Below are 23,228 nucleotides of genomic sequence, written 5' to 3' on the forward strand. Positions count from 1 at the left end.
TGTACTTTTTGTTTTTAAATTTTATTTTTCCTCTAAAGAAAGTAAATAAATAGCGTGAAATTTATGGTAAAAAAGATCGACACAATTGGTTAAGAATTTGAAAGTTTTGGAATGGTGTATCTACAAGTTTTGGGTTGATTGACACAAATGGTGTACAAGTTGGTACTTGGTAGTTGGTACGTTGATATGTGTAGATTCTAAAAGGACAGTAACATGCTCTTGAAAAATCACCACCAACTTTGGTCAAATAATTGTAAGACCTAAATTGTGGATGCTATCCTTCTTAGTTGAAGAACAAAATTAACATCAGTATTGGAATAGCATCATATAAGAGCAAGTTCACCCGTTGGGTCACCAGGCCACCTACTATTCACTACTTTTTAGTGTTAATTTCACCATCTGGGTCACGAGCACAGTGTATTTCGTGCCCTGGGTCACCCTGTACAGTGTTCTGAGTCACCATGGTGACCTGCACAGTGTATCTCGTGCCCTGGGTCACGGGTACAGTGTATTTCGTGACCCAGAGAATGAAAATATACACTAAAAAGCAGTGAATAGTAAATGACCCGATAACCAAACGGGTAAACTTGCTCTAACATGAATCCCCCAGATCTTCTGCACATTAATCATGGATTCATGGATATGGAGACACCTGAAATTAGCAGGTCCCATATTATCCAACAGGAGTCGTATAATATTTATATATATAAGGGCCCAAAATGCTTTGCTTTGTCAGTCTTGAGATTTGAGAAGTCCCCACAGAAACAAAACTACTGGTCAACCGAACTAACAGTCAACTGGGGATGGAGTGCCTTCTTTTTCCATCCTTTTGCTATGCAAAAGAACACAGACTTCCTCTGTTTGTCAATTTCTTCAAACTACTTTCATCTCTTTACCTCTGTAAAGCTCTCTCCTTTCTGGAAGTTTGATCAAAGCAAGTGAGAATGGCAAGACCTGGAAACAAGATCATACAAGCCAAATTGGTGGGTATGTCTTACCCTTTTCTTATTTCAATTCATTACTTGTGTTTTCAAACTTGATCGTTCTTTATCTTCTATCTTATTCATGTCTTGGCTTATTTCCCCTGTGTTCCCTTCTGATACAATCATCAAAGTACTAGTAGTAGTTATTGTTTTTGTTCTGTCTAGCCCAACACATGGTATATTTATTAAGAGAATCAGTGTAGAGACTCTCATGAAATTTTATACAAGAATTCTTCGAGTATCAAAGCACATTTGCTACAGGGTGGATTGCTTTGTTGATTTCTAAGCATAATTTGTTCAGAAAAGAACCCTATTGCATACCCAGAATACAAAAGTTGATGTAAATTGTGCATATCCATTTATATATTCAAAAGAGGTTAATGAAACTCCAGAGAGGAGCTGAGATCATCCAACAATTTTGAAATTGCCCATTCATGATTTATAATTTTATATGGAGCAGTGAGCCAATTCAATATGATTGTCCCTATCAGTTTCCAAATGAAGTTATGCAATGCTCAATCAGCTTCATCACTAATTAAACTGTTAAACATTACATCTATTGGTTAAGGATACAAAAATTTAAATACCGCCAGATATTCTTCATTTTGAAGCTGTGTTTGGTCAATCAATGGTATCATAATTGCTAATGGAGTTGCCTCAGAAAACTAATTGCGGAGGGGGTGGCATTCTCTAGACCATTCAGTAGTTTTGTGGGAGCTGATGTACTACTGCATTTTGCTCGAGAAAGTTGGAAGATTTCTTTTGATCATCTCATGATTATTGGTTATATTAATGACATTATGACTGTCTACCAAAATAAAAGAACATGATTTTTTTAATTCTATCAAATGAGTTGATATGTGTTTCACTGATAAGAGCAATACTTGCAAAGAACTTGTAGCAGAATGCAGAATATTGGTTACAATGAAGTTTCAAGCATATAGTTCTTATTGGCATATGTTATGCAGCCCAAAACCTTAATAGTGGGACAGCTCATTTCTGTTTTTCTTGAATGCTTTTCTTACAGGTGCTTCTAGGAGACATGGGAACTGGGAAAACAAGTTTGGTACTTAGATTTGTCAAAGGCCAGTTTTTTGATCACCAGGTTCATGTTAATTGCTTATCATTCCCACAAAATCAGTTTTCTCGTTAGTTATGTGTTTCACATTGAGAAACTTTTTGTATGCTTTTATGCAGGAGCCAACCATAGGAGCAGCTTTTTTCACTCAGATACTATCTTTAAGTGAAGCCACTGTGAAATTTGATATATGGGACACAGCAGGACAAGAACGATACCATAGCTTGGCTCCTATGTACTATCGCGGTGCAGCAGCAGCTGTAGTCGTCTATGACATCTCAAGCACGGTACCATAAAATCAAACTTCCTGTGTTCATATGTATTGCAAGTTGCAGCTATGCATAAATTAAAATACATTTCCTAGCACTTTTTTTTTTTTTTTAACATACACTTCCCTAGTTTAATGGATTATTTGGTTGCAACTTCTCCTTTTATTTAGGAGAACAAAGTTGCATTTCAAAATTATAAGTTCCAGCGATGCAATTTATGCAGTTACTTAATAATCACAAGGGGGGCACATCCTAGAACAAGATTTTCTTTGATATAAGAACAAAAGTATATGTTGCTAGTGATATAGAAATGACTATGGCAAGTGATTTAATCAGTAAACTGCTGCTATATATTAATAAAGCTTTCCATTCTTGGCAAAAAAAAAAAAGAAGCAAAAAAACAGGCTTTCCATTCTTGTTGAGTTGGCCAATCAGTTCGTTATATACCTGTCAGTGCAAGCTTTGTGTTGTCTACTCCTGAAATTCAACAACAGTAAACTGGCTTCCCCTTTGTCTAGTTCTGGTTATTCAGGATAAATTAATACTAGGGCACTATATATTGTCTCAGGATGAATGCAACTTCCAGTTCTATCCTTCCTGACTCCTGATTTATGTATGCTATAAAATGTGATTTAAGGGGGTTATATCATGCATTTTCAATTTGATACTAAGTTATACTATATGCCAATTAAGTACTATTCTCTTATTAGTATGTGTATTGGCACCAGGATACATTTACTCGAGCCAAAAAATGGGTTCAAGAATTGCAGAGGCAAGGTAAGGGCATCAAAATTGGAACAAGTATTCTTATCATGTATTTCTTGTTCTTATTTCTGTTCAAGTATAGAGAACCAGATTGTTTAGTATGATTTTCCTTCTCTCTTATCTTGTGTTGTCTTTACCATATCATGATAATCAACTACATAATCTGCCCAATAGAAAAAGTTTATAACCCCATATCCAGTCCTTTTGTTAAGACTGACCTCAGTGTATTCTGCAAATATATCAAATAGGTCATAGACAATACTTGTGTGTTCCAATTGTTTCCATGTCTATATGTCTTGTATTAAGAGTGGACGAAACCTTGCTTGTGCGTGTTTAATTCCCAATCTCACATAAGTTTCAGAAGATTTGTGACCATTTTAGTTTTTAAATGTAGTCTGTATCCTTAATGGCAAACACTAATTTTGCTTACTCCTCTTCTCTGGCTTGTACAATATGAAACAACACAATTTAGCTCTTTTCTTGTGTACATATTTTTGTTGAGTCCCCTTTTGTTTTGTAAGTAGTGTGTTCTTGCATTCAAATGATTTTTCAGCTCTTCTTGAGAAATGATTCTATATTGTCAAATCATGTGTTTGTCTTGGAATGATTGTCATCTGTCGTTAATCATGATGGATTCATTACTTATAACATTTTTAGGGAATTTAAATTTGGTGATGGCATTGGTTGCAAATAAGTCTGACTTGGAGGCAAAAAGGGAGGTGGACAATGAGGTATTTGCAACATTCTGTTAATATTCTCCTCTTATCTCCTTTTTACATTTGCACGAGTATTTTAGGAAGAAGAGCTTATTTGGAAATTGCAATTATGTTAGCTATCAGATCCTAATACCACATTAAAAAGTCTGCTCTCTGAAGGATTGGGACTTGTTTGTGTTTTTCATATTTTCTTGAAATTGTACGGCAGGAAGGGGAGCAATTTGCTCAAGATAATGGGATGTTTTACATGGAAACTTCAGCCAAAACCTCGCAGAATATTAATGAACTTTTCCACGAAATAGGTAAAACTTCAAATATAATATGAGGAAGAATTATATGGTTTAATTGCATCAGTACTTGCAGTATGCCGTTCACCGGGAAATCTGATTGTTACAGACCTCAGACTTCTGGTCTGTAATTCTAGTTTAGTGCAATTCAAAGTACAATTAAACAGTCATGTCATATGAACTGTGCATCCAAAATTTGATCTTTTGTTTGTTCCTACTATAAGAGTCGGTTTTAGAATTTGGATATGTATGCAATGCTTAGACATTTAGCTTTCATCTGTGCAGCAAAGAGATTAGCAAGAGCTTGCCCATCAAAGCCTATTGGAATGACTCTAGAAACACGAGATAGAAGAAGAAAATCATTTTGTTGCTTGGGGTGACTACCTGTTCTTACATATATTTGGGCAAGTGTTTGTCGAATGATCCTTTTTTGCCTCTTGGTGGTTCAGCTGGAGGTTGGTTTCTTCCAAGTGTAATACGGAGTCTCAACAAATTGCTCACAGGAATCAAGGATGTTATGACTTAAAATTGTTCAAAGTTAAAGAACAAATTTTCCTATTTGTATATGAGTGATGATAATGCTACATCATGCAAATTTAATCTGTATATTCTTGCAAATGTTACAGAATATATCCATGTTGCCTTGACTATATATCCAAGGTGACTGATGTTAAAGAAAGCATTTGAATCAGAAACCAGAAAGGCCAAAATGGTACCTAGGTAATTGGCCGCGCAGTTAACTGTCTCTTACTTTCTGTAGAGTTCTTCTCTGAGGGTAATGCTAATGTTAAATGCACTTTTTTTATTTAAAAAAATGACGGTGCATAGAAATTTTTTTATTCAAAAACTCAGTGACGTAATTCATTGTGCAGTATGACTATTAATTCAAGAGAGTACTTCGCGCGCTGTTTCTTTGGAAATGAAACAAAAATGAAGGAACCAACCTTCTGTATTAGGAATACGGATGCTTCTATTGTTATATAACTTGTACTAAAAATGGACCACAAGAGAAACATGAAAACCACATTTTCAAATGGCTATCATATCTTCCGACGCACACTATGTGCTTGGAACAGAACTGAAATTAATATCTTTGTTTAGGGTTATTAATATTAAAGGAAATGTCATGTTAATTTTTTTTTTTTGTATAGGCAAAATAGCCAAATTACCCCCTAACTTATACCATGATTGTTGATTTACCCCATGACATTTTAATTTTGATTATTTACACTCTCACTTTACTAATTGTTGCCGATTTAGCCCCTACCGTTAACTTTTAGACATTTCATCCAATTTCTCCGTTAATTTAGTTAGCATGTGAGGAGCATTTTCGTCTTTCCAATTGTCTATCAAAAAAAAATTAAACAGACCAACAATCAATGTCAGATTTTAGGAGAGAGGGATATGGGGAGAGACGAAATCTGTCACCAACAATCCTTCGTTAATATGTGAGAGCTTTATTGGTCTCTTACCTTGAGTTAATATGTGCCCAAATTATGTTGGACAGTAAATATTATCCTCCATTGACGAGAGAAATGAACCCAGAAAGCCCACAAGCCTTCAAGTGCGATGGAAATATGATGCATATTAGATCAGAAACACAATTTCTCAAACCATTGTTCGCCTGCAACCAAGTGAGAGTAGCGGGTAAGATCTAATTCGATTTCTACTCAACCACAAGAATGGTTGAGACTAATGATGGAGTCAAGAAATATGAGCAAACGACACTTGGTATATAAAATGGATCATTTGTTCCAATCCTTTTCCAAATTTTAACTTAAACAACTAAGCAAAGATCACACCCACATACATAATGCTGGCTTTGCCAAATTCATTGGCTCCAACAAGTAAGAAGTCCCACATTGAAGAGAACATAAACATCGAGAAGAGAAGAAAGCAGAGAGGATTAAAAAAACAGTAAAAATGGACCACTGCCATTAGGTCATCTGTACTCATATCCTTGTACTTTTGGTTAGGACAAATTTCTCTCTTTAACATGGTCTCTCTCGCAAGATCCAGATGCCAAATTTCTTTCTTGTTAGACTTTCTAGCTTGTAAGAATGACCCAAATGCAAAATACATTTCTAGTAGGATGGTGCTATTCACACACCCATTTTCTCTATTCACACACTCCTTCTATTTTTTTTATTACTTTAATTCAATTTATTTTTACAAATTACCTTAACTACCCTCCCTTGCAATTCTGATTTTTTTTTTTTTTTTTTCTGTTTTGCAAGTGAATCATCACCAAATTCTAAACCCTTATTTTCTCGCAAACGAGGACTTTTTGTGATTTCCTTCGTTTCTTTTCCATCAAAAACTTTTCTAGCATAGTCATTCCATCTCTCTAATGTGATGCTTTGAAGTTCAATTATGGCAGAGCAAGCAATTTTAGACCCATCTTTGGAGAAAATTTTACATCTGATTTGCAATGGAGACATGAAAGAAAAATATGAATTTAGTGATCATTCGAGCCCCTTTGAATCCATCATTCCCGGTAAGATTCTAACTCAAATTATTTGGTGTATTTCAATCCATTGCTCTTGGTCAATTCCTCAGCGATTTGGTAGATCAAGGAGCTTTAAATTTGTGCGTTCTATTCGTCTTAGTTTGATTTTGGTATGGGCAGCGTGTTAATCATGGCTTTGACTTGAGTTAATTGATAATTTTGAAGCCGTTGACGCATTGATTTTTTTTTTTCTGGATACCTCATCGCATATATAAGTACATACTACTGTGCTAGTTTTAGATGTATTGATGTATAAGAACAAGAAAAATAGAGGGGGTGTGTGAATAAATTGCAAGAGAGGGTAGTTAAGGTAATTTGTAAAAATAAATTGAATTAAAGTACTAGAAAAATAGACGGGGTGTGTGAATAGAGAAAATGAGTGTGTGAATAGCACCACCCTTCTTTTTTTTTGGAAGACAATAGCACCACCCTTCTAGTATTGCTCTTTGTACTAGTTATATCATTTGGATGGCCAAAATAACGCTGTTTTTTTTTTTTTTTTTTTTTTTTTTGAAAGGGGTTTGGAACCCTTCACGTCATCTATTTAGCTGCATCCTTTTTATCTGATTATAGAAATCACAATTCCTCATTGTATTCGACAGATTCATTAATCAAAGTTTGAGAGCAACTGCACCAGCTCTTTATTCCAAAAAAAAAAAAAAAACAACAACAAACAAACAAACAAACGTACGGAAACTGTCTTTATAGTTTTCCCAAACCAACAATTTCATTTTCAGTCGGGGGGGGACAAAAAAACACAACAATTTAATTACATAAACAAAAATCAATAAATAGTCACATCGCTAACACCACGTGACTGGCAAAAAAATGTGGATGCGTTCAAGAAGATGAAAGGATGGAGTGCTGAGTGGTCAGTGAGAAGAGTAATGCAAGGATAGAACCGGAAAATCAATAAATGGCGATAGTAAATACAAGAACAAGCAAGGTTATAATGGTCATTAAGAAGAATAAAGCAAGGATAGAATCGAAAAAGCAAGAAAGGGTGATTGTAAATACAAGAAGAATAAAGGATGGAGTGGTCATTGACAAGAATAGAAAAAGGGTAGAAGTGGAAAGTCAAGAAAGGGCGGTAGGAATTAGCCTTATATATGTCGCCACGTGTCACATTAGTCGTTTCGGGTTCGCTGCCCTTAACAATTGGGGTATATGCTGCTAGGATCAGAAATGAGAAAGAGGAATTGAGGAAATTACGAGTTATTCGTCTTGTTCATTCATTTTATAAATGTAAGCTTTCATCCAATTTCAATTTCTTCAGCTATTCATCAATGGCCGAGTGTAAGAAAGAGTTCGAGGTGTTCACTACTGCTGTAAACGTAAGCTTTCCTAGGGTTTGAATTTATGAGAATTTCTTTTTTATGAAAACTTTATTTTAGGGTTTTAATCTTTTTTCTACACTGCCCACTACAGAGGAGGTGATTTCTATTGTTGAAGCTGGCGAGAAGGTAAATTCAGCGTAACGTTTCACTTCATTCCAGTTTATTTTTGTTTTCGTAGTCACCTTCTCTTTATCGTCTTTCACAGATTATCATTCTGATGGCTGGAGTCGCAGGTCAGTTTGTTCAGGGGCTTCTTCAAGTCCCAGTCTGCATCCCGCATGGTGATGTGCTCAAGGCTAAGTTGACTGATTAGCTCCTGGGCGCTCTGGCTGATCTGACTATGATTGAAACTTTGCAGGATCACCAGGTCATCCGTTCACTGAAGAACCCCAAGGTTCTCCTTACCTTGAAAGAGGAAAAGCTGCGCACTGCACTTGAGTTCATTAAACAGCAAGAGTCCAAGAAGAAGGTTTTTGCAAAGGATGAAAATAATAGGATGAACGTGTTTCTGGGTATTGGAAATTGATAGATACATTGCAATCCTTACTGGGCAGAAACCAAAAATCACACAAGACACAAAACTTTGGTTACGCAATGAAAACCTCAAATTTGAGATTAAAAACACTGCAGGGCTCTTACTCTTGATAACCCAAAATAAGATCAATCCACTAATAGTGAAGAATATGTTTCTTTACAAAAACAAATAGCACTCCTCTCGGCTACAATCTCTAGACTAACTAAAGAGGTGTTTGTCTTGAACCACTTAAACGATCTTCAATTATCGCTCTTCTTGGATCAACACCTTCTCTACTGATCTCGAGAGAACCAATGAATATGAATGAATAATCAATGAGACACTTTGACACGGAACAAGTGTTTCAATACTCCTATGTGACTCCTTCTAAGCAAACAAGAAGAACAATTATTCTTGCGTCTAAGTCGTATCAAAACGAACACTACTTTTCTGAATATATTGAGGAGAAAACAAATCCTCAACAATCACGACTTTAACCCTAATTGGACTCCTAATAGGAACGGTCTTTTAATAAAAGATATCCACAATTAAAATAAACAAATCATAAGAGGTCAGGAGTTCGAGCCCCATCAAGGGTGGGAATGGGGTGGGGTTTTAAAAAAAAAAAAAACAAATCATAAAACGATTAGGACTTCAATAGCACGATTTTAACAGTTGGAAATATCTTTGTAAAGTAATATTTAAAAACCGAAAGATACTTTTCTAAAAATCGAACTCCCTAAAACGTAGGACTGACTCCCAATGCTTATGCATGAGATGCATTTACCTGAAATTCTCTGAGACCAGTTTGTAGGCTTCTTCAGTGCTTTGTATGGGAATGCCAATACAACATGTACAAATCTTGTACCTATAGAGGACCTCCTTTTAGCCATCATCGATGGCTACAAGGAGGCTCTGAATGCTGCTGTGTATGATGGGCACACCTCATACTTCTTTGCGGATGATTATGCGGATGATGATGACTAGGAGGAGTACTACTAGGAAGAGGAAATACTATGGGGATGACGATGACCAGGAATACTACTAGGAAAAAGAAGAAGACAGTTTTAGGATTTAACAGTGTTAGGAAATTCATCTAGCAAATCTTCTATTTAAAGTATATATATTCTGTACATAACAGTTTCCCTTTGTATTTAGGGTTTAGGGTACTATTAGCAATGGAGCAGGTTTAGTTCTTAAACCATATTGGCAGTAATTGGCACTATTAGTCCTCCTTTGCATCCATTGCAACTTAAAAGAAGTTCTTCATGCTCCACAGATCACTACAGACTTGCTGCCTCTTATAAAATTTGTAGAGATAAATTCCTTCATTTGTAGGGATAATGTTGAACTTATTCTGCAGGACCAGGCAACCTAAAAGGTGCTGCATCAGGAAAGAAGTAGCAGAGGGGTTTATCCAATATCGGTCAGAACACCATAGACTTCACCTTTGAAATATACTTCTCCAACTGCTTTTCTTGTCCAAGTTATCAAGAATTCCTTGTGGCACCATCGTTTAGTCATCCCATTAAAGAAGTTTAATTGAGAATGCTGTCTTTGTCGCAGGTGTCGTTTACACCGTGGTTTTATTTGTATCACTGATATTCGTGATTACATAGAACCAAAATCCTTTAGGCTTCTTCTCCTAATTCTCTGTGGCCTTAAAAGCTCCAGGTATAGGGTGTTTGTAAGAGTATTGTTTGTAGCGATTGGGTTTGTAAAATTAATAAGAATCTTCATGGTAGCACACATAGGTATAAAGCTCAGTTAGTCGCCCAGGAAGTCAGTCAAGAAAAAGGACTTGACTAGGAAGACCACAATATCCGGAACCTCATCATCAAACCAAGGAAACCTGAACAAACTAGGAATCCAGAAGAAACAAAGGCTGGCATGCTTTATGATCCTCAGTGGCTTATTGCACTGGATTTCAGGAGGACAACCGGGTAGGTTTCATCATTCTTCTTCTTTGGTCTTCATATTAATGCATCAGATTCTATTTCTATCTCTACTAAGCATTCTCAGAATACTATAAACTCTTCTGCTGCTCCACCTGGCACCTTGCTGTCATTAATAATGAAGATCAGCTGCAAGTGCTTTTACCTTGTTCTGAAAATTCAAATGAGCGTCCTGATTATATTCATTCTATAAATGCATCCAATACTCATTCCATGGTGACAAGGTCTAAACATTGGATTACAGATAAGAAGCTTTTTGAAGATTACTGCTGTTTTTCAAGCAGTATGACGAACAAACTCTCTGATGAGTTTCCTTTTCCCTGTGGTTTTACTTGTAATACTGAGATTCATGATTACATAGAACCAAGATCCTTTCAGGCTGATTCTGCTAATTCTCAGTGGCAAAATGCCATGATTGAAGAAACTCAGGCCTTACAAGCTCCCGGTACATGGTGTTTAGTTCCTCTTCCTTCAAGTCTTCTGGTAAGAATGTTGTTAGTGGCTAGAGGGTTTATAAAGTCAATAAGAATCCTGATGCATGGCTTCATACTATTATAAAGCTCATTTAGTTGACCAGGAATTCAGTCAGAAGGACTTGACTATGAAGACCACACATCCTGATTGAATAAGTCTGTGTATTGCCTAATTTCGGAATGAAATGTTCACCGGTTACTTGCAAAACAAATTATACTGAATGCAAGAAAAAAGAAACTAAAATTGCATTGTTTCAAATGGTACAAGCTAGAAAAGAGGAAAGTGCCTATCACAAATTAATTGATGATACTACAAATTCAAACCAAATGGAAACAATTGGAACTAAAACAAGGAAGGTTTGGTCCATTCTTTCTACATGACATATAGATATGGAGAGGCCAGTGTGCGGTTTTTAAATTTCAGAGGGTAGAGAACAGAAGGTTTGTATTAACGCACAGGTTATTATATTTCACCCACTTTCCTGATATTTGTCTACATGCATCAATCACAAGAATGAAACAAATTTTTCTTACTCTTTATTGTTCTAAGAATGTAAGATGTGCATGTAGAAAGAGTGGAAACCTTGCTTATGCTTAATTAGTCCCAATTGTTTTCATCTGGTTTTGACTTTAGTCTCTACCTTTCATCTGTAGCAGACACTGATTTAGGTTCCTCTTTTGTGGCTTGCACAATTTGATAGAAAATGGTTTAGCTCTGTGCTTTATATTAAAACAGGAAATGTGTTTTGTAGCATTCGAAGTTTGGTAAAACTTTCATTGAAAAACTATTATGGAATTTCAGTCTAATGTGTTTTGTAGAATTTAAATGATTTTCCGCTGTTCGTGAAAAACTATTCATTATCGTCAGACTATGTTTTTGTTTCGGAATGATATTCATCTGTTGCTGAGTATGATTGATTCATTAATTATCACATATTTAGAGTATTTAAATTTGGTGAGAGATGTTGTTGCAGAAGCATGGGATTAAGTCGGTTGAGTGCTACTGGTGTGTCTATCTCAGATGAGGAAAATATGTTGTGGCACTAACGTTGTATCAAAACGGTAAATGGAACCACAGACTCCTATTCTGATGAAAAGATTTAGATCTCAGTTGCTTGCTGGAGAGAAAGATTCTGATAAGTTGATAACTATTAACAGCCTGTAATGCCAACTCAGGAGCTCCCAATCACACCTCTACTGGTTACAATATTACGGTACTATTCTGGAGGATAAAATGGAGAAAAACAGTCTCATGGTGGTTATCGATCAAGTCAGCATTTTAATGGAAGAGGAAGATTATATAACGGTAGATTGTGGATATAATGGAGCCAGAGGCAACTGCAAGTCTGCAATGGTTCTAATAAGAAAAATGACCAGTAGGAATGGAAGAATGAACATGAATTCCTCTCCTGAGCGTCAAATTAGTGGTAAGAAATGGCATAATGAAGTCAACTGCTATTACATAAATGACATCCCTGCCATTATCCTTCTACATTCATCGTTGAGGCTCAGATTTGTAGGAAGAAAGGCCATGCATCTTGCACTGCTCTCACAGAGGCAATTATGCGTGTCAAGTATCTGAACCTCCTGCTAATCTTATTGCTATGACTGCTCAAACTTCAGAAAGTACTTCAGAGCCCGGTCCTCTCATCATGCCTTTGCTCATGAAGATGTGTGGATTAGAGATACTGGTGCCTGTCACCATATGAATGCCAATATTAATAATTTGCCACTTGCTGCTCCTTTTGAACCTGAGGGGAAGATTACTTTTGGCAATGGTATAGGTTTAGTTATTAAACATATTGGCAGCACTATTCATTATCGTCAGAAGATTACTATTGGCAATGGAGCAGGTTTAGTTCTTAAACCATATTGGCAGTAATTGGCACTATTACTCCTCCTTTGCATCCGTTGCAACTTAAAGTTCTTCATGCTCCACAGCTCTCCACAAAGTTGCTACCTCTAAAATTTTGCAGAGATAAATGGCTTCATTTTCCTTGATAACATTGAACTTATTCTGCAGGACAAGCCAGCCAAAAGAGTGCTGCATCAGGAAAATAGTGGCAGTGGGGTTTTATCCGATCGTAGTTAAATCACCACAAACTTAACCATTGAAACATACTTCTCTCCACTGCTTTTCATTCCCAAGCTATCAAGATGTCCTTCTACATGACACCATAATTTAGTCATTCCACTAATGAAGTTCCATTTAGAATTTTGTCTTTGTTGTAGGTGTCATTTTCTTTTGATCACTCTATTCATTTGCGTTCCTCTTGTCTTAGTGGCAAGTAAGTACTAGCCAGTTTATGAGAGTTCATCTATCCATAGTGTCATTGGACTCGTTTCATACGATCGATACTGAATATGGGGTCCAGCCCCATGCCTCTCAGACTCTCAGTGGAAGGATGAAGGCACTATGTTACTTTTATTGATGATTGTACCAGTTCCTGTGCTTGTTTCCTTTGAAAAATGAATCAGATGTTTACTCTATGTTTGTGCAATTCTACAACTTTGTTGCAAATCAATTGCCTCCTCTACTCTCCAAACAGATAAGAGTCGGGAATACAATAGTAAAGCCTTTGTGTTGATTTTCATGTTGAAGAAGGTACCATTCACTAATTACTTTCCCTCATACTCCCAAAGGAAGAAAAAAAAAAACAGTTACACATGATTCTTCTTCTTCACCACTTAATCTTCATATTAATGCATCCGATTCTATTTCTATCTCTACCAGGCATTCTCAGAACAGTATAAACTCTTATCTTGCTCCTCCTGGCACTTTGCCTAGTTGCAAGTGCTTTTACCTTGTACTGACAGTTAAAATGAGCTTTCTGGTGATGCTCAAAATCAGCATATACTGGTTATATTCATTCTATAAATGCATCCAATACTCATTCCACCGCGACAAGGGCTAAACACTGGATTACAGATAAGGAACCAAGATGCTTATAAGCTGCTTCTGCTAATTCTCAGTGGGAAAATGCCATGATTGAAGAAATTTAGGCCTTACAATCTCTGAATACATGGTGGAAGATCTTCCTTCTGGTAAGAATATTGTTAGTAGGAAGTGGTGTTTATACAGCATATCTAGGTATAAAGCTTGTAGGGAGATTTGTTCAAGAAAAAGGACTCGACTGTGAAGACTGCAACACCCTAACTGAAGTCTATATGGCCTAAATTTGGAATGAAAAGTTCATCAGCTATTTACCAGCTTTGGGTTTTACATTCACTTTCTAATCCAAGCTTCTATGTTAAGAAGACTTGTGAATGACTTATCAACTTAATTGTGTTTATATCAGACTTATCAGTCAAGCAAAATATGCTAGAGAAGTTTCTCATTGGCCCAAAAAAAAAAAAAAAAAAAAAAAAATTCCTCACAGTCTATAATATTCGTATTCCATGGCCTCCAGTAACAAATTTGTAAAGCTATTTGCCAATTTGGTCTGTTTGCAGATTCGACCTACTGACTGGACTTTTGTAGCTTTCTATGTAGGGAAGAAAGGTATCTAATTGATTTACACTTTATCTTTGGTCTATTTCCTTATCTACAACCTACCCTTGTAGATCCCCAGCATCACCAAAGTAAAGGCTACAAGAGAATACATAGGTCACAGAAAGGTAATGGCAGTAGATATACCTTTACTGACTAGAAGAATAGGCTTCTTTAGATGTCCATGTCCATGGTAGGTATTGAAGGAGCATTGAGAAACAGTTTATTCCAAATTCAAATGGTCCATAGTTCATATAACTACTTTCTACATGGAACAGGTATAGTCTCATTTAAGGAAAAATCAAATGAACTAGGCAAAGAGAAAGCTTGCAATTCAATCTAATTTTCTTTTCTTTTTTTTTTGTTTGATTCCATTCAATCTATTGAAGAACAACTTTATCTGTACGACTTTAAGGGCATGTCCCATATCTGAAATTAATGCACAAGCTTTTTACAAGAGACTGATACAAATAACACTCATCAGCAAGAACAAAATCAATGATGAAATTATACATATAAGCTTTATTGTCTTGCTGAGCTCTCACTTTGATGGTGGGCTGATCTGGACCTCAAGTGTTTGTACATTTCTGAACAAGAAAAAGCGAAATCCGACAATGCCCTAAAGAGTTCTGGCAAGCCAGTTTTAAGACTTGTTATAGACTTCTCTCTCACCTGAAGGCACAGTCTTGCATAGGCTTCATCCTCGTCTTCTAACCTCTTCTTGACTGTTTCCACATTAAACTGCTTTTCTGCAACAACATCACTGCGAGCAATGCTTTCTGGTCTCTCCTGATCTGCTTCGTCCGGTATGTTCTTATTCATATATTTATGGTACCAATCTTCAAATTGCCTCTGCTTGCGGTCAAGTTCTTTCCGGGAATCTTCACATTTTTCCTTCATTTTCATTTCTTCCTCCTGCTTCAGCATTATAGTATGTATTACACCAGCAAAGTTGTGTATGGCAGTTCTCGCAACATCATCTGGAAGTTTCTCTAGATGATCGTTCCACTCAAGGAGTAGGCCCTGAATAGGAGGATTCTGAATTCTTGGTGGAGAAGAAACTTTCTCCTTAAGGTTGCTCTCAATAGGGATGAGATTAAGTTTCAACCAATTCCTCAGGGCCTTTACATAGTCCTTCTGGTTACTCACAAGCTTCACAAACTGTGAATGCCACTCTTGCACCACATACCACAATTGGAAAGTGCGCTCATGATGGTGGTCAGTTGTATACTTGGGACATTGGGAGATGTCAAAAGACCTGAGGGCAGTCGCAATCTTTGACTGGCTCTCGTGGTGATATCGCATGGCTTCCCACATGGTAGCCATCCTGCAATCCATAACACATTTATTAGCACTTTAAAATTTTGTGTTTGAATAGGTTAGCCATATAATTTTGAAGTATTAAGGATCCAAATTTCACAAGCACAGTTGGACAGTTCAGTGTTGAAATCCACTACCACCCTAAGCTGCTAAGCATATTCCATGTTCTGTTCCCACAGAAAGTAAGAATTGAAGAATTAAAATCTCGAGTGACTATATATATAATTGACTTCTATGCAACTCAACATCTCTAAATGGCACACACAGCTAGTTGAATTCCAGAGCAAAATAAAGATGCCAATTCTTCCTTCTTTTCACAAACTACTTTTGGCACAATTTTCTGCAAACCTATCCAGTAACTACCGAATCATCTAGGAAGAAGACCTCCTTCCAATGTCTACCTACAACTTATTATTTTCAAACTACTCTATATGGCACACAATGGCTAGTCAGTTCCATTTAAAAAGCCAATTCTCGCCTTTTTTCTTTAATTTTCTTTTCAGAACAATAATATTAAGCACCCTGTCTCTGCAAAATGCATCCAAAAACTGAAGCATCTGGGTGAAAAGACCTCCTAGCAAAATCTACAAGTCTACAACTCATTTATTAATACTCAGAACCTAGGACCTAAACCTCTACCTCACCCTCCCCACCAACTACCCACAACTCACTTTAAGACCCATTAAACTATCTACCAAAGCCTTGATCAGCCAAAAGTACCTAAGCAACTAAAATTAATAGAATCTCATTCTATGTTATCAAATTCAATTTGCTCTATTGACTTAGAATAACCTGCTTGAAATTGCTCATCAAGAAATGTAATTATCAGGTGCAAAGATAAAAAGCTCCAACCAGACAAAATCACAGCCAAAGAATGTCAAATATGAGTACACTGCAAACTCACCCTGCAACAAGCTGAACAAGTTTTGGATATAACTGGTCGTCCCGTAAAGAGTTTATCTCTGATACTGTTGAGTCCATGGACTGCATGTCAACTATGTATCTTGTATGCAGATGACTCACTGCTGCTTTTGATTTCTCCAATGCTTCTGAGTTAGTACTCCGTTTCTTTAGCTTGTTCAGCGAGGCGACCTTCTTTTGGTACTCAAATTTCATGAGCTCACCTGCCTATCCAACAATAGTCAACCCCAAATAAGATCGAGTATACAACTGATTTATAGTAAAATAAATAACACGCTAAGCTGAAGCTTATTCTGAAAATGCAAATCCAGTAAAACATAAACACATTGAACTATCATATTCCTAATGTAATCTGCAGATGAACTCAAGTTCACATCAACAAACAGGATCTAACATGAGTTTTATCCTGTTTGAAATGTCAAACTGGTATATCTAAGCTAGTTCTGTAATATGAGGTTGCTGTGTATGACATTGACACCAGTATAATAAGTGACATTGACACCAGTATAATAAGTGACCGCAATCAACAAGAGCAAACAATTACGGAGACAGTCTCACAAGTTGTCCGGAACAATGCAGTAAACCAGACTTCCAATTTCAGAAGAGGCAATAGGCTTAAATAGTAAACGCAAAAGCAAGCTTTCTAACACATCCTTTCTAAAATAGCTTGGATACAGAACCATTCTGCCTGTTCTCACTATCTTCCTATGTCAATGGCCGCAAAAATGAAAATGATCGAGTGTTTTAAGTACCTTGACTTCATCATATAGCTTTTTCTCCCAAGCCAGCAATTTATCCAAGACCGTGGCATGAGTTTCGTGCTCTTCTGAGTCGAAGTCATCCTTGCCGCCATCATCAAAATTCGGAATTCCTTTAAAAGAGCGATTCCATGTAATAACACGCATCACTCTAGCAGAGTGGTCAATATGCCCTGTAAAGAGTAAATGTAAAGCAAATATCCGAGTCATTCCAATCTACGAAAATCAACATCAGATTTAAAGGAATGGAATTGATTCATTGATATTGCTTACCACGATTATCAGCAAAATTAGAGTGATAGTGGAGCCGGGTGGCCTCCAACATCTTGGAAACCTCATGGGCACTCTCCGAGGCCTTGAGAAAATGGTCATCGATCTTCGCAAATACCTCCAACAAGTTAACAACAACTTTTGGGCCCCCCGGCTTCACCACCTTCTTCACGGTCTTCCCAGCCGGCTCCACCACCACCACCGGCGGCGGCGGGGCCGGCACCGTCACCACCACCTCTTCCTCCAATTTCGGACTCCTCTTCAGCTCCACCACTGGCTCTTCCACCCTCTCCACTCTCTTGGGCCTTTCGTCGAACACCTTCTTCGGAATCTCCTCCTTCCCCAAGCTGGGCTCCGCCGGCACCGCCAGCGAGGGAGCCGGCATGTCGACGGAGAAGAAGTAATCGTAAGGCGAGTCGTGATGCAGCGGCAGAGGCGGCACCGTCTGGCTCTCCACCGACCGAGGCGGAGGCGGCGACGGCGACGGCGGAGGCTGTCCGTCGGGAAATTCGTCTTCTTCTTCTTCTTCTTCTTCGTTGTTCTGCACAACCCCTCTGTTGCTCTTGCTCCTGGTCCTCACCCTCAAGCTCTCGCTATTCTCCATCTCCTCATCCTCGTCCTCCTCCTCGATAATCATCGGCTTGGGCTTGGACCGGGCCTTGGGGTCGGGCTTGATCTCGGGCATGCTGGCAGCCCGCTGGAGCGGCGCGGCGGGGAAATTCGGAAGCGGCGGAGGCGGAGGAGGAAAAGAAGAGTCAAACGTAGCCCCCGCAACCAAATTGGGCTGGAGGAGGGCCTGTGCGAGCTGGGGCCGGTGCGAGGCCACCTCGCCTTGGGCGTAGTCGCTCAACGCGGCCCCAGTGTTCTTCAAGTAGATAGCGTAAGAGGAGTGAGCGGCGGCGAAGGCGTTGCGAAACGACACGGCTTCCTTCATGAACAGCTTCCGATCCTTGCACCGCGAGACGGCTTCTTCGTTCTCGATCTTCGATTGGGTGCACCCCATCTCAGCTGGGAATTGAATTGAGGATTTGGATGAGGAATTAAAAGGAAGAAGAAGAAGAAGATGCGAGCTTAATTAGTTCAGCTTAGAATTGAAGCCTCGAGAAAGAGAAAGAGAAAGAGAAGCTTTTTGCTTTCGACTCTGTTCTGTCGTCTTCTCTTCTTTTGGGAGGAATAATCAAATCGGTGACACACTGCCACTGTGGAGGATTCGACTCTCAGGAAAGCGAAAACGCTGTCGTTTGGGCTATTATATTATTTTTTACTCTGAAATTTGTTTTGGTGGGAAATTCAATGCCAAGGATTGAAGTTTCTCAGGACTTTTGGGGATGCGTGAGTGGGTTTGGAAATTACCAGCACGACCCTAAAATAAGGAGAGTCTAGAAAGTCAACTAGTAAGCCCAAAACTGTCCAAGGCTAAGGATTGCCCACAAACTACCAAAACTCAAAATATAAAAATTGTTTCTTATTATACGTCTGTATAGTACTTGTTAGGCTAGCATTTCCCATTCAAACTCACTATTCATAGTATTTTTTATAATTTAAATTTTTTTTCAAGAATTTGAAATTTAAAAAAGCTAGAACTTGTTTTTTTTTTTTTTAGAGAATATCACAAATGGTCACTCAACTTTTACCTATTCGACACTTTAGTTACTCACATTTTAAATATATCACTTTAGTCACTCAACTTTAACTCTGTTATTCACTTTAGTCACTTTGTTAATTTTTTTCATTAAAAAAAATTATTTGCCACAATATTAATGATATTTTCGTCCAACCAATTATGAAAAATTGAGAAATATGTATTAGAATGATTGAGATTTGGGAGAAGTGAGATAAAATGCACATTGTGTGACTAAAGTGATTGACAGTGTAATAGTTGAGTGACCAAAGTGATATATTTAAAACTTGAGTGACCAAAGTGTCAAATGAGTCATAGTTGAGTGACCATTTGTGGAATTCTTTTTTTTTTTTTTTTTTTTTACTGTAGAAGGATAATTATTATTCAAAAAACAAAGTTTTACGAATAAGATTACAAGATACAAATAAACAGAACAAGATAAACATAACAAAGATCAAACAGAACAAGTTAAACATATAGACTAACAGCCCAACGTAATCAAACCAGGTAGCAAACCCTCCAAGGAAAGAAAGGACAACATGTGACAAAATTGCCACATGTTGAAACTATATTGCCTGAATTTCATTATCGACCACCCCATTGGCCACATCTCTGATCATAATACCAAGATATGTTCTGAAGAATAGGACGAGCCGCCAAACACATCCAAGCAGATTCGCCAATGTGATTGAAAAGTAGCTTGGCACAACTCCGGAAAGCTTAGGTCACTTGAGAGCATAATCGAATAAGCATCGTTGGAATAGACAGAGAGAATTACACAATTAGAGACCTGCAAATTTTAATCCAAGAATCAAATCGGCACTAAACCATATGAGCAAGGCTGATGATTAGTTTCCCCACGGCTCACCATCAATGGGACTGAAACAAACTAAACATTGGTAAGACTCGATGAAATGGCAATGATATTTAATGACCAGGTGGCTAAAGAATCATAGCACTCTATCTTTAATTAAGAATCTATTATTAATCTACTATTCATAATTATTATACTTTACATTCAAGTTAAATTAAAACAGTAAAACAGACAGACAAATATAGGTGGTTTTTTTTTTTTTTTGGTAAACAATAGTTGTTAAACTTTAATTAAAAGAGACAATGAAATATTAATTACAAGTTGTTTGAAGACGTCAGACGATCATCTATCTGCTGTAGTAGTTTTGTTACCATAAAAAGGAAAGAGTAAAAATGTGAAGGGAGTCCCATGATTCCAATTAACTATGTACCTAAAGTTAGCAAAGACCAAACCATGGACTGCAGTGCAGCACTAACTCTTCTTAATTATGACCAATAGGAGGACAACTACAGATTGAACGTGGAACGTGGATTGCTCTGATTGGGCTACTGCTTCTGCAGAATGAGCTATAAGGAATAGAGGACCTGAAGTAGGGAATAATTATTACTGCATGATTCAAATATGGCAGGGAATAAAATTACTGCCGTACTGTGTACTTAGTGTCACTTTGTTCAGTGTAGCACTTTTTCTTTTTCACTTTTTTCAGATTTTGTTATGACGTTACGGTGCAAGTTGTTGCAGAATTTGTTCCCCACTACGGCAATCCACAAAGGTTCTTTTTTTTGGGTCGGTAAGGTTCTCCCACACCCATTTTTAGACCAAAAAGAGAAAAGAAAAGAAAAAACTATAAAATTCTTCTTCTTTTTTTTATCTTTGATTTTGCTTTTTACTGTTTTTCACACATGAAGACTGTCATGATTAATCATAAATTTTTGGTAAAATGTAATGCGTTGTAAATTAGTTAGGAAAATAATCAATAAAACGTAAATTGGAATAAAACTGACATGTTAATCATTAATGACCTGATATACATTGAAATTACATGAACAAAATCACTAGGTTAGGAGGGAAAGATGGGTAAACCACTAATGCTTAGGTCACATATGTGACCCCTTGGAGTGCATCATGGATTCAAAGCATTGTATTTGATGATAGCAGTTTGTGATGTAAGGGGGGCTTAGGCCATCTCCAACCCACAATGCTAAAAATAGTCCTTGAGCTAAATTTTAGTCATGATTTTTTTACTATTTATCAAAGTAATATCAACCGTCTCCACCCCGTCAAGATTAAATAAATAGCCCTAAAATATATTTTAAAGTTTTGAATATATATATATATATATATATATATATATATATATATATATATATATGAGCTTATTTTTTATCAGATTCTTACTTATAGTAATTGAAGATTGAGAATAGAGATATACGTATGAGGAAGTATAAGGAAGATGTGAAAAAATAAGTTTGAGATGATATATATTTAGAGTAGTGCTAGGGATCCCAAAACTTTGTACCAAAATTACTTACCAAATGACATGGCACATGCCATATCATCAGTTTTTCAGAATTTCTGTAGACATGGATTTCCTTGTTGGATATAAAATAAATTTCATGTTTTTTAAGATTTAAGAAACTTATATTAAATAAAATCACAATTAAACAAAATACCTAATTAATTCAGAAAATGATAGATGCAGTTGTTTAAGCAGTCTGGCTCTCTGCAACCATGATGCCCAGATAAGAATATTAGAACAAAAGCAATTAATAATAATGAAAACCACGTACATGAGAGATTATAACTGCATGGGTCTTTGATGTTTGAGTTTTGAATGAAACAAGTAGATTGATCCATGATTTTGCTTGAATGGAAAAGCACAAGAAATTCTTGATGATATGTCACTGCAATTTCTTCATATGCCATTAACCTGTCATCACCTTCTAGACCAAGCAAAACAGGTTTAGTCTCCATTTCACCACTATCATACTCTCATCCTTCTAATTTTCCAAACTTTGCTTTAGCAAATCAAGGGTTATTGTAGAAGAGAGTCAGGAGACTTCTTCGGATCCAATTGATCTTTACGTGCTTAATTTCTTAATGTCTTTCTTTGTTTCCTTCTTAGATGAAGCTTTTGCAGGGTTGCTGATCGAGGCCTTGAAACCATGGCTTATCCACGTCGTCATTGGATAAATAGAACCTAATAGGGATGAGCTCAACTAGCTTGTCCATGAATTGAGAATGTTGATGGACAATAGACTTCAAATAAAGAATTGGACCAGAATTAATTGTGGTGACCCGAGAGGGGGTCCCACAGCGCCGCGACTCCGAGCCAATGAGGAATCGACATGTCACGAATGGCATCTCGATAGCTTATCAACCCGAAACCGCAAGGCCTTTTGAGTTTAGGTTGTTGGTTTACAAAACACTTTAGTAAGGAAAACTCGATTGTTTAAGGTGTAGTCTCTTGACTTATGAGGAAAACATTTTGAGTAATGCAAGAGACGAAAATCAACTTTTGTAGTAAGGGGCAAGAATGTAAAATAGTTAATGTAAACTCCTGGTGTGGAAGAAATGTTACGAATACTTTGTCTCAAAAGTGAACGCATAGGGTAAATGCGTAATTTGTCGTCTCGATTCTCGAGCTCGCACTCGTACTCGTCTTTTACCTTGTCATGCCTCGAACCCCGGGTGTAGTGGATTTCTCCCCAAGCAAAATTAGGAGATACATCGATCCGGGAGAGCTACTGTTGACGTGTGAATTCTTAGTTCGATCGAGTCTACAAAGGTTCGTACTCAAGTTCCTCATTATGGTGTACCTCTTCAGACAAATTCCATACCAAGGTATCGAACTGAAGCTTTAGGCTCGTCCACGCTAACCATTGTCATCAAGAGGTAACTAGTTCGAACTTTGATCCCTTAAGGTAATGTAACCTTTGGAACAGTTGTCCCAATAATAGACTCATGAACTCGCCAATCGCGCGTAAGTATTTGTGTTCAAGCTTTCTCGACTTTTCCCTTTTCCTGATGGCGAAGCCACAACATGTAAGGCTACATGTTACGTTGATCGCCTTCCTCCACACCCCTGTGGAATAAGGCATTAAATCAACTTTCGAATTTTCAAATACTCCTTGAAGTAAAGAAAACT

The 23,228-nt window shown here is 37.3% G+C and overlaps 3 protein-coding genes across 3 annotated transcripts; 2 read left to right on the forward strand and 1 right to left on the reverse strand.

The window, feature by feature from the left end:
- The first annotated feature begins 810 nt into the window (after positions 1 to 810).
- Positions 811 to 4,833, forward strand: LOC133725199 (ras-related protein RHN1-like). The gene is made up of 7 exons (XM_062152354.1): positions 811 to 983; positions 2,011 to 2,088; positions 2,181 to 2,348; positions 3,059 to 3,107; positions 3,753 to 3,826; positions 4,020 to 4,113; positions 4,384 to 4,833. Exons 1-7 carry the CDS (start codon positions 945 to 947, stop codon positions 4,476 to 4,478), a joined length of 597 nt encoding a protein of 198 aa, XP_062008338.1. The 5' UTR covers positions 811 to 944; the 3' UTR covers positions 4,479 to 4,833.
- A 4,825-nt stretch (positions 4,834 to 9,658) lies between these two features.
- LOC133739714 (uncharacterized) lies at positions 9,659 to 13,358 on the forward strand. Its single transcript, XM_062167504.1, has 3 exons — positions 9,659 to 10,401; positions 10,658 to 10,896; positions 11,861 to 13,358. Exons 1-3 carry the CDS (start codon positions 10,356 to 10,358, stop codon positions 11,909 to 11,911), a joined length of 336 nt encoding a protein of 111 aa, XP_062023488.1. The 5' UTR covers positions 9,659 to 10,355; the 3' UTR covers positions 11,912 to 13,358.
- Positions 13,359 to 14,709: 1,351 nt separating this feature from the next.
- On the reverse strand, positions 14,710 to 18,853 carry LOC133725202 (nitrate regulatory gene2 protein-like). The gene is made up of 4 exons (XM_062152355.1): positions 17,649 to 18,853; positions 17,370 to 17,548; positions 16,601 to 16,824; positions 14,710 to 15,703 (listed from the first exon to the last, which is right to left on the reverse strand). Exons 1-4 carry the CDS (start codon positions 18,646 to 18,648, stop codon positions 14,899 to 14,901), a joined length of 2,208 nt encoding a protein of 735 aa, XP_062008339.1. The 5' UTR covers positions 18,649 to 18,853; the 3' UTR covers positions 14,710 to 14,898.
- Between the last annotated feature and the right edge of the window lie 4,375 nt (positions 18,854 to 23,228).

The sequence above is a fragment of the Rosa rugosa genome, chromosome 1 (genome assembly GCF_958449725.1).
Source record: "Rosa rugosa chromosome 1, drRosRugo1.1, whole genome shotgun sequence".
Classification (NCBI taxonomy): Eukaryota; Viridiplantae; Streptophyta; class Magnoliopsida; order Rosales; family Rosaceae; genus Rosa; species Rosa rugosa.

Bases quoted from the DNA above. Each gene is read 5' to 3' on its own strand.
- LOC133725202 (XM_062152355.1), bottom strand. From the start codon at position 18,648: ATGGGGTGCACCCAATCGAAGATCGAGAACGAAGAAGCCGTCTCGCGG. The intron at 16,825-17,369 runs GTACTTAAAACA...ATTGTTGGATAG, and splicing joins AGCTATATGATGAAGTCAAG to GCAGGTGAGCTCATGAAATT. The intron at 15,704-16,600 runs GTGAGTTTGCAG...TATGGATTGCAG, and splicing joins CTTGTTCAGCTTGTTGCAGG to GATGGCTACCATGTGGGAAG.
- LOC133739714 (XM_062167504.1), top strand. From the start codon at position 10,356: ATGATCCTCAGTGGCTTATTGCACTGGATTTCAGGAGGACAACCGG. The intron at 10,402-10,657 runs GTAGGTTTCATC...ATTGGATTACAG, and splicing joins GATTTCAGGAGGACAACCGG to ATAAGAAGCTTTTTGAAGAT. The intron at 10,897-11,860 runs GTAAGAATGTTG...ATGTTGTTGCAG, and splicing joins CTCTTCCTTCAAGTCTTCTG to AAGCATGGGATTAAGTCGGT.
- LOC133725199 (XM_062152354.1), top strand. From the start codon at position 945: ATGGCAAGACCTGGAAACAAGATCATACAAGCCAAATTG. The intron at 984-2,010 runs GTGGGTATGTCT...CTTTTCTTACAG, and splicing joins AGATCATACAAGCCAAATTG to GTGCTTCTAGGAGACATGGG. The intron at 2,349-3,058 runs GTACCATAAAAT...TATTGGCACCAG, and splicing joins TCTATGACATCTCAAGCACG to GATACATTTACTCGAGCCAA.